The 11,646-nt window shown below is 46.5% G+C and overlaps 1 protein-coding gene across 1 annotated transcript in view; it reads right to left on the minus strand.

The window, feature by feature from the left end:
- LOC147442474 (thiamine pyrophosphokinase 1-like) overlaps positions 1-11,083 on the minus strand; it is a 45,316-nt gene extending 34,233 nt beyond the window's left edge. The window contains exon 1 of the mRNA XM_086528634.1: positions 10,504-11,083. Within this exon, the coding sequence (XP_086384760.1) occupies positions 10,504-10,867 (364 nt within the window). The 5' untranslated portion in view covers positions 10,868-11,083. The remainder of the gene's footprint in view (positions 1-10,503) is intronic.
- Between the last annotated feature and the right edge of the window lie 563 nt (positions 11,084-11,646).

Here is an 11,646-nt window from a genome sequence, read left to right on the forward strand (position 1 = left end):
GGTTTTTGGAGCCTGTTTTGGCCGTAAACTGCTCATCTGAGGTCGGATTTGAGCACTTTGACATTGTAGACTGAGGTTTTGGGCCGTTCTGGACGCGATGGCGCTGTCCATTTTGCCAAATTCCTTACTCTTTTTCTACTGTTTTTGCTGTGTAAGTTTCTCCTATGAGCGAAGCTTCTGCTCCAATTTGTGATTGTATCTGGTGTATTTTACCCATTTTGTGTGAGCTATTTGCCCCATTGGTGTTGGCCCAAGCTCATTTGTATCTAAACATCAGAATTTCTCCTCTTTTGAGCTGAGTTTTTTGGGTGTGTGTGTGTGTGTGTCTCTGTGTGGAGTGGGCAAGTGGATAGTTTCTCTCCTCTCACTCCATAGGTGTGTTTCCTGTCTCGGCCAGGTGTGTTGTGTAAGCCGAGTGGTGCCCCCTAGTGTGTGTGTGTATCTTCCCAAGAGTGTGTGTCGGGTCGTTATAGAGGCGCTGTGTGTGTTTCCATCCCGCTCACACCGGTTGTGACATCTAAAGCTTCACCGAGCATATAGCAACCTCAGTAAATTGCCCTACCCAAACTTTGACAAATAAGTAAAATAAATACTTAAAAGCTAGAATAAATAATGCGATCACGTTGGGCAGTTCACTTGAGATGCCAAAACTCTAACACCCTCTTTGCAACTCATAGTGGACATAAATAGTGAGACCAAGTTGATGAAGAAGCTACCATGAACATCCTAGAAGTGGCCACCAATTGGATACACCTTAGTTTTGCTACCCTCAACTTTGTACCTAAGAATAATGCCATCTTGAGCATCAATTTTGTGGGCACCTTTTGGCAGCAAGTTGGCTGGCCACTTGGGGAGTGAAAGTGTTTATTGGAGTACTTCTTGGGCTACAGAGAGGGAGAAGGTGGCATTGCCTTGGTGGCATGTGAGAGGTGGATTTTGGAGTGGTTTGGAGTTCCGAACTTCAAAGAGGGATAGCAAACTATGTGGAGCCGCTTGGGAATAGCTGAGGACTGGATCAGCTTGAAGATTTTTGAGGCTTGGTTCGTGCGGCCACCTTTGGAGTGCGAGAAGGTTCCCGGATTACCGAATCTTGCAACTTCAACATGGTCCCCCCTTGCTCGAGCGCCAGTGACAAATTGAACGGTAATAACTGCGCTCATTGGAATTTGATCATGTGACTCTGGTTCTCACGGAAAGGCTTATGGGATATTGTCGACGGCTCGGAGCCCCGTCCCATGAGGGATCCCAACAAAAAGATGACGAATATCTCAAATCGTGTCAATTGGGCTGCGGCTAATGCGAAGGCAATGTCGGTCATTGTGGAAATTTTTACAAAGGACCTTTCTCCAACCATTCAGACTTTGAAGACTGCCAACGATATGTGGTTCAAGCTCGTTGGAATGTTTGATCGGGATTCTACGATGCGAGCAGTCAGCCTTCTTGGACAGTTATTTGCCATCCAGTTTCCATGAGGAAGTTCCATGCAATCATTTCTTATGAAGACTAAAGTTATTCATGATCAACTATCAACTATGAAAAGTGCATTGACGAGTACTCAGTTAGCTGTTTTGGTTCTCACGAAGCTGCCTAAGGAGTATGGAACGGTGTCTAGGACAGTTTGGCTACAAGTTATCAAGGAAAAGCTGGAATTTGATGAGCTCAGCTCTTTTCTCATCGAGGAGGAAGCCGTGCTGATAACTAAAGGCACAATTCAGATTTTTGAGGCAGGTGGGGAAGCACTTGCTGCTTCGGATTCCAGAAAGAGGACCAAGAACCGTTGTTACAATGGTGGAAAGCGTGGCCAAGGATTGCAGATCCAAAGGCAAAGACAGAGATGCTACGAAGGACAAAGGTAAAAGCAAGCACAAGGAGGAAAGCAATGATAGTGACTTAGGGAAGGACATCAAAGCGGCTTCAGGTGTAGTGAGTCTACACTGGCAAGATCTCTCGCCTTCTAGTCACATGGAGATCAGTGTCGCCACTGAGTCTACACTGGCAAGGTCTCCTGCCTTTTAGTCACATGGAGATCAGTGTCGCTACTAGCTTCAGCCAGAGAGAGGCTTGTGAGTGGCAGAGAGGGGCAAACAGTGCTCCGTGTAATTATCTTGGACCCTTGTGTTGGAGTTCAAGTTATTGGTGTTTGGACCCGTAGGTCGGAGTTCAAGGCACATGCATCTGGAAGGGAACCAATCAAACAGATCTAAAACACTATGGATGAGTGCACCAATTCATTTTTGTTGGTTGGACCATGGTCAGCAGGATGTGTTCCACAATTCATTATCTTGGAGTATTATTCTTTTGGACGTGATGTGTTCACAATTCACAAATGGGGATTCTTGGATGAAGTGTGGTCTACACTTCAGAACACTGCAAGGAAAGAGAGTCACCGTCGCCAAGGCAGGGCCACTATTTGCTGACAGCATTTTAAAACGCACAGCGGGCAGTGCTGCAAAGGGGAAGTTGGTCGCCGCCAAAGGGCAGGGTTTTAAAACGCTGCCGGCAGAGAGATGTTAGACTTACACCACTCTGCTGTTTCACAGGTCTAGGGCATGCATGTACGGCTAGTGTGCCTCCGCGCTGGCCACCCTTTGCATACGCATACAGACTACATTGTCCGGCCACCCGCTTTGTCCGGGTGCCCTCATATTTCATTTACTTCTTGTTGGTCGTGACCTCCCCTTGGGCACCTATTTATAGGGGCAGGGGGGGTACCCACTTCCATCATATACTGATTGTACTCAGGGTCTTCTGCTCATGGTAGTCATGGGGGCTGATCACCCCCTCTTCCACCATACCTTGCGTTTATGTTCCTCTCTCTCTCTCTCTCTCTCTCTCTCTCTCTCTCTCTCTCTCTCTCTCTCTCTCTCTCTCTCTCTCTCTCTCTCTCTCTTCCGCTTCCGCACGCGCACTTTCGCATGGTATCAGTAGCTTCAGGCTTTCGATGATCCACGGCGCATCTCCGCATCAGGCTTTCCTCCCAAGCGACCAGATCAGCCAACGATCTCTGCACAACATCCATCACGAAGATGTTCAGCCACACCTGCGTTTTGTCTTCTTCCCTGCAGGCCAACCATCCCCACCCTCAGTGCCAGCAGCAGAAGGGGTTTCCTTGCCGTAAGTACCCTACATTCCCTCAACTTCACACGCTGCTCTTGCATTTTTTTAGAAAGGGGGGGCTTGCGTTTTTGGACAGTTGCTGCGTTTTTTTGCAGCAAGAGGGAAGCGCTAGCTTTCCACACATTAGATCTTGCCTACGACACACGGCCTTGCATCCAGTGCATTGCTAGTCCAATTCCTCTTCAGAATTTGCAGATTTCAGCCATACAAACCTGCTGTTTTTCCTCTGTTTTCAGCCCTCCGACGGCTGTGCACACAGAGATAAACCCTCCCTACACCCTCTGCACTGCTCCAGACCATACCGGGAGCGTACGAGCACGCCGAAAATCGCTGGACAGCAGCATTTTCATCACCTCGCAGTTGCGTTTTTGGGTGGACAGCAGTCACTTGGCTTGTGTTTTTCACAGAGGATGAAGTTACCTCCTGCCAGGACACCATCCAGTGGTGGTCCGTGCGGTCTCTCAGTGATTGCTACAGTACACGGTATCTTCGACATCGGCTTGATCATCTACGGGCATACGATCCTTGGGAGATGCATTCATTCCAGCCATCATTCGGCGGTTGCGCACTCCAGAGGGGGTGGTGACTTGTGGTTTGCTATGGACACACCTATGCACTCATCAGAAGAGTTCACACAAGATATGGCCATGCTCATGGCATATGGATCACGACATTCCCAGAGAGGACACCACCATCTTTGGTGGACAGACACTTACCATTTGACCTCGACACCTCAGATCACTTGCTTACACACGAGCATCTACATGGATTTAGGGAGAGGATCTTGGATCTCTTCTTGGACAGGTTCATTGCTTGGATCTACAGACTGGAGTGGGACTTCAGTGCTTTGGACTCTCTTGAAGAGTCACCCACGAGATGCGGGAGATCGGGCATCATTCCGTGACTACATTCGGAGTCACCCGGAGCTTGGCTTGGATGGTAGTGCAGTTGCTTCTCTACACTCCTGATCATTTGGATTGCTACCTTCAGAGTTGCTTAGACTCACCCTCGTTAACCTTACAACAGGCTTATCCCCCGACCAGGGCAATAGGCCACTCCCAGCTCATTCACATTGAGAGCCACACCAACATGCCGTTTGGTGGCGTTGGAGCGGATTCTGTTTTGGTTGACACTGTAGGATTGGAGACAGGAGATAAACACAAGACGGTGCAAACAGATTGGTCTGGCCTCTCTCTTCTCAGATGATCTTCACAACGCAAACTTCTAAGTGTGGCTTCCCTACTTCTACAAGATGATTACGGTGCAGACAGCTTGGTTTGACCACACCTCTTCTCAGAGGCCCTTCACAGTGCAGACTGTTGAGTCTGGCTTTCCCCTCATCGGATTACCCTGCCTACTGACAGGACATCATCCGGTGGTGGTCCGTGCGGTTTATCGGTGATTGCTGCAGCTTACAATAGCTTCTACGGTGCAGACGTTTACGGCGCAGATTACTACATCTGGCCTTCCTGGAGTTTTACACAGCTTAGCCACCTGGCCACACTGAGTTACAGGTTCATGCATTGACAGGCTTCCGGTCATTCTCATGACGTTTCTTGGGCTTCCCCATTTTCTCCAGACGGTTTAACTACAGACACCACACATCCTATTGGGCAAGACACTTGCAGGTCTATTGGCACTTCTTTCACGACAAGGAGTTGTTCACACTCAGTTCGGGACCTTCATGCACTATCTTCACTCTGTATCGACGGAGTACAACAGTTTGCTACACTGCTCGTGACGGCACTTTACCATGGATCTCTCAGTGGTCGGGACACCCCAGACTCCTGCTACACTCACGGAGTTCGCCGGAGTATTGTCCTTCGGTGGACATTGCACCAGACATCTTCATCAATTGCCTCACATCTTCGGCTTCATACGATTTGTTCAGCATCACGTGTTGAGAGAGGGTGTTAGACTTACACCACTCTGCTGCTTCACAGGTCTAGGGCATGCATGTACGGCTAGTGTGCCTCCGGGCTGGCCACCCAATACACAATAACCAGATAGTATATTGGGTCTTCTGCTCATGGTAGTCATGGGGGGCTGATCGCCCCCTCTTCCTACGCATAGCATTTTGGTGTCTCCTCTCTCTCTTTTTTTTTTTTTAGACCAAAGGGGGGGGGGGGGGAGGGAGAGAGAGAGAGAGAGTCTCCTGAACCAATCAACCTTGGCAATGAATAACTGAATGTGTACACAATGGAGGGAAGAGGTTGCTTATATAGCAACCTCAGTAAATTGCCCTACCCAGACTTTGACAAATAGGTAAAATAAATACCTAAAAGCCAAAATAAATAATGGGATCACATTGGGCAGTTCACTTGAGATGCCAAAACTCTAACAGACCAAGGGGTAGATCTGCGGCTGATTTGCGCTCCCAATGTGAGAGGAATCAAGGCCTACAGGCTGGCTACAAAAAAGCAGATCTGGCTACGAAAATGCAGCAAATCCGTTGCAGGAATGAGCGCTGAAAACGCAGCTGATAATGGATCAGTTGATGGGTAGCAATGTGAGCACTCGATGCGGTGAAGGAATGGCCGGGAGAGAGGCTCGATGGCTGCCGATTGTCCAAAGGGCTGCAGATGGCATTAGTGTTAGCAGATTTACCATACTTCCAGCGAAAGAATGGGCTGAAAACTGAAAATGCTGGCTGCTAGGGCTGATCAGGCGCGTTGGTCTACAATGGAGAAGCAAAGTGCCGGCTGATATTCTGGCGATAGGGCAACAAAACGCCAGGGGCTGATCTCTGCAAAACGTTGGGCCTCTTACAAGCGCTAGCTAATCTGATGAAAAACGCTAGCTAAGCTACTCCTTTCATAGGGTGAAAAACTGCTTATTATGAACTTTTTAAGATTTTTAAGACTTAGATAGGGCAAATTTGGGAGACAAAGTTAAAATGAATCATTTGAAATGATTTACTAATAAACTTGTCCAAGCCAAGTTTCTAGGTGAAACCATTGCACATCTGCCCACCTGGGAATCCAATTGACGTAGAGAATCCAACCTAATCTAATGGACGAGTCCAGACATGCAGGTTTTGCGAGCAGGCTCACAAAATAAGTGATACTAATCCTCCACGATTCTAGACACTCCTATCTAGGGATAGGTGGAAAACTGGCTCTGGAAGTCGATGAAGCATGTCCATGTGGCACATAGAGCCATGTGCACGTGGCATAGATGAACCCATGCGAGAGTTGGTCCTCCAAGTGGTCTCTTCGTGTTAGGTGCAACGGAATGATTGCGCTTTGCTCAAGATGAGTGCTCCGAACTGTGCTCAAGGTTCCTTTTAGTTCTTATGGAAGGTAGAGCCTTCCGTTCTTAATGGAAAGTGCTATGATCACAAACAAAGTGAAGGGACATTGTGCGTGCAAAGTGTATGAGACTGAGAGATAGAGAGAGAAGAGAGATACGACACCAGAGACGTTGTAAAACCCTCCTCCGAAGGCCCCACTCTCGTCCGCGAGAGTGGTCTACTTATTGATTGCACAAAGTGGTACAATGCGTATGCAATGGACTGATGCAACTTGGGACTATGCCGATGACGACGACGGTGATGACAACGACAACTTTAGGGCTGAAATCTGTGATCTTTTACTCTACTGAATTTCGGGGTTGTTTTGGTGGCTGAAAATGACTGTTTTGGCTGCGTTTTCGAGGGCTGAAAATGGGGGTCTTCTGCAATGCTTCGAGGGCTGAATCTGCTACTGTGGAGATTGCTGAAAACGCTGCTGCATCTGCTTCGGAATGGCTGAAAACCAAAAACGCTGATGCCTTCCTAGCGTTAGTGAAAACGCTATGCAATCTGATGTGCTGGCGAAGACGGGGAGGCTGAAAACGCCAGGGATCTGGTGCTGATGATGGTATGCAAAAACGCTATGCAATCTGGTGATGATGGCGATGATGCAACTGGAAAACGCTGGGGCTGATGTGTCTATGGCAAGGATGGAGGAACCAAAAACGCCAAGGGGGTACTGCTGGGGTTCTGCTGAGAAGGTGCCTATTGAGCATGTGCTCCTGCTGCCTCTTCTGCTAGAAAGTGCTAACTTGGGTTTGCTTATATACTAACTTAGCAAAATTGCCCTACCTATTTTGTTGGAAAGTCACTTAAAAATAATAAGTGAAAATAACAAAAAATAGGGAAAATAGGCTAAATGCACTGGAAAATTCCCCTGACTGAGTCTGATGGATTCAGAAGGGAATAATGATGATCATGCTGTGTGCAACCAGAGGATATGCATCTACACTAAGTGACTGGGCATGCACGGTCTACGAATAGACTCACAAAAGTGCCAGATCACTCCTAATCTAGACTGACTGGACGGACTGAACCCTGTTATGCTGTAGCTTGTCCACGGACACATAGGGTTGGATGTGTCACGTGACACTTCGAAGGACGGTCCTCTCAAAGAGGTTGGCGAGTCATCATGTAGATCAGGAAGAGACGGCAATTCCAACAATCCACTCCCTGAAAAGTTAACTTTCAATAAGTATGATGGTAAGATGGATGCATCTTTGATTTACTCTTGGTTGCATCAATTTAACGCTTACTTTGCTACAACCAAGAAAAGCAGTAAAAGTAAACTTTCGATGTTGCCATGTAGTTGTCGGGTAATACTTGGCAAGAGACACAGTTTGGCCAAGCATCTTTAGTACGCCGCAACTGGCAACCTTTGTCTTACACTTGGGTCGACTTCCAACACAAGCTCAAGGCCCGCTCTATACCATCGCAGTACCTTGATCAGTTGAAAGAGGATTGGCAAGGCCTCAAGCGGAACGGGAATCCCGTTATGTCTTTTTCTAACCGTATTTTGCAGATTGGTGTTCAATTGCGTAAGTCGGATGAGGATCTCAAGGAGGCTTTCCTCTTTGGTTTGGACGAGTACATCAAATACAATGTGCAAGTCTTCAACCCTAAGGACTGCAATGACGCCGTCAGGATAGCTCTCAAGCAAGAAGTAAAGCACAACAAAGATAAGCCTAAGGAGAGCAAGTCATCCCACTTGACCCTCAGAACCAACATAATGGTAAGTACATGTAATTCTTCTTCGTCTCAATCTTCCTCTATACCTAAAGCTCAGCACTCTTCACCTAACAGTGATAATAAAGGAAAGGCTAAAACTCAAGAAACCCCAAAGTTAACAGCTGATGAAAAACCTCCTAAAGGAATCGTAGGAGGTTGGTTAAGTCTTGAAGAAAGAACCGTTTATGGAAAAGAAGGAAGATGTTCTAAGTGTCACTCAAAGAAACAAGCACACCATTACTTTTTGAAGTTCAAGGATCGTAGAACCTACGAGGCAGTGTAGGCCGACGAGGATTTCTTCACAGATTACTTAGAGTTGTTGGCGGACTACAAGGAAGCAATGCAGCTCGATACCAGTCCCTCACCGTAAAAAGGGGGATGTCACTGCACATCTAACCCTATGTGCATGTGAACAACTTCTAGGGTTTCGGACAGCCTAGGAAGTGTCCTGGCACCCTTGTGAGCTTGTACACAAGATATGCATGTCCGCATGTCAGGCACTTTAGAGTAGTTGCATACCCTCTAATTGCACATGAGCATGGCCACTATCTGCTAGGTGTAGGCACGGGGGAGTGTTTCCAAACATAACCATTAGTACCAAGCCTAGGTAAAAACTGCATACTAAGCACCTCTTATTGATGGGTTCTAACTTATTAATAATTGACATTAGCATCATTTTAATTACATATCATGGGGCTGTCCAGAAGACTGTTGAATCCTGCATATAATCCCTATATAGAAGGCCCTAGGGGTCACCTCTACAGCAAGTTCAGTACCTGCAATACCAGTACCCGCATCCACAAGCACCCTAGCGTTCTCAATAGCACCTTCAAGCAGCCTTGTGTTTTTTCATTCTCAGCATTTTCAGCCATCGCCCTCATTCCCAGCAACATCAGCCTGGTATTTGCTATAGCAGATCAGCCTTTCAATATTCATCCATCAGCCTCGTAGATCAAACCCGCATCCCTACAGACCCAAGCCACATCACCAACGTTTTCAGTCTTCAGCCTTTAACTTCGCAGATCCAAGTATCTATAGCAAGATTCCATCAGGATCTAGGACTAACATATGCATTTGTGCAATCTAAAGCAAATATCGCTCTAGCAATAGAGAGGGGAACTCTTGAAGGGGGCTTTGGGACCCCATGCCGTGTTATTCTTCTTTCTCTCTCTTCACTCACAGAACCTTCACTCACACTATCATTCTCTCCTCTCTCTCTAGTCTATTGCGCATCTCTCTCATGAAGTAAAGAATCCTCGAGTACACTTACCTACCAGCACCTCAATGGTCTGATACCATGTAAAGGTTCAAAAGAGAAAGTAGGATCTAAGTAGCATATAAACAGAACCTTCACTCACAGTATCATTCTCTCTTCTCTCTTCTCTCTCTAGTCTATTGCACATCTCTCTCATGAAGTAAAAGGAACTCTCTCATGAACTAAAGAATTCTTGAGTACACACTAGGCACTCATCCTGAGCATTCACCATCAATCACTTCCGCTGCCATTAGTGCATTCTTACCTACCAACACCTCAATGGTCTGATACCATGTAAACGTTCAAAAGAAAAAGTAGGATCTAATTGTAGCCAATAAAGTAGAGAAACTTTGCAAATAGCACAACCAATATATCCCGGACATTCACCATCAATCACTTCGCTGACATTAGTACACTCTTACCTACCAGCACTTTGAAAATAGCACAACCAATATATCCCAAGCATTCACCATCAATCACTTCCGCTGACATTAGTACACTCTTACCTACCAGCACCTCAATGGTCTGATATCATGTAAAGGTTCAAAAGAGACAAGTAGGATCTAAGTAGCATATAAACAGAACCTTCACTCACAGTATCATTCTCTCTTCTCTCTCTAGTCTATTGTACATCTCTCTCATGAAGTAAAAGAAACTCTCTCGTGAACTAAAGAATTCTTGAGTACACACTAAGCACCCATCCTGAGCATTCACCATCAATCACTTCCACTGCCATTAGTGCATTCTTACCCACCAGCACCTCAATGGTCTGATACCATGTAAAAGTTCAAAAGAAAAAGTAGGATCTAAGTAGCCGATAAAGTAGAGAAACTTTGCAAATAGCACAACCGATATACTTCTTTACTATTAGAAGCAAGGTTCAATGACCACCTTATCCACTATGTATTTTCAATGTAGAGCGTCGATGGCAATCTAGACAACTCTAGAGCAGTTATTTAACTAGTGTTTGCAACCCGTATGCATAAAACACATACCAATACTACAATCATGGTTGTAAAAAATAAAGTACTTCTTCACGTCTCTCTGCTTCTAATGGTAAAGTCGATTCCCAACAAGGATAAAAACAAAGAAGAGCAGATTAGAGAGTAACCAGTAGGATTTGGCGAAGGGAGTCCAAATTGATTGACAACATCATGATCCATAAGCTCGTCTAGAGGTCTGTGATTTTCCGAGCTCTTGGCCAATGAGAACGAATTGTGTTGAAACAAGGGCCCAGATGGAGTACACAGAGTTGCTGGGTTTGAAAGGCCCCTTGGTCTATGGAGAGAAGAAATATGAGGGAACAAGAAAGGGCTCTCTCTAAGATCAAGAGTCTTCGGCATGAGATATTGAACAGCTTTCATAGCTCCTTTCGACTCCCCGCCACAAGCCGGTTGAAAGGAAGGGGAGAGCCGAGTGCTGTTGAGAAAGGGGGGTAGAAGTCTTCTGAAAGACTGCAGCTGCCTCCATAACATTCTCTACGTCTGGACGGCCTCAAAAGGCCGAGTGAAGTACAACCCACGTTGTATCACCTTCGACTCAGAAAATCTAACTCCCCAGAAAGGATGGTGCGTCCTGAAAGACGCAAATGCGCATGACGCTTGAGTGGAATTCATTCTGGTCTTCTACGCCGCCTCCTGTTTTCGTACTGTCGAGTTGTCAACCTTTTGTGGTCCAACAACTAGCCTGAAACATGGAGCCGTATTGTTGATGTGGCCAGATACCTCGTCATTGAGTTTGGTTGGTTGAGTCGTTGAGAGTCATGGGTTCAAAAGCGGCCAGGCAAACCTGTGCACTCATAAGGACGTTTGCTTCGACATGCGCGAGATTTGTGCGATTGGAAAAAAAAAAACACTCTACATGGTTTGGACCCACCAATGTCATAGGCAACCTTTAATTGTCGAAACAAAAGGAGGTCCATGGAGTACTTTGCAAAGGGAAATACTCATGCAAGTTGATTCTTTGACCTCACATTTGTGGCATAAATCGCGAAACTAACTGCTTCACCTCTTTTGTAGCTTTATAATTTAGTTGCATGTTTAGAAGTGTGAATGAGTTGCAGACTGGAAGAGGGGCGACAAGGTTCCTTTTATGCGCAATCTGAACGAACCCTAAATCCCTCTCGTTTCTTCTTCCTATCCCCACTCGGTCCCCCCCCCCCCCCCCCCCCCCCCCCCCGCCCCCCTCTCTCCCCTCTCCGAAGTCCCTTTCTTGAAAGCCCTACCATATGGCCAACTACCACATTGGCAACTAT

Source organism: Adiantum capillus-veneris, chromosome 14 (assembly GCF_014529385.1).
Source record: "Adiantum capillus-veneris isolate H3 chromosome 14, ASM1452938v2, whole genome shotgun sequence".
NCBI classification, from domain to species: Eukaryota; Viridiplantae; Streptophyta; class Polypodiopsida; order Polypodiales; family Pteridaceae; genus Adiantum; species Adiantum capillus-veneris.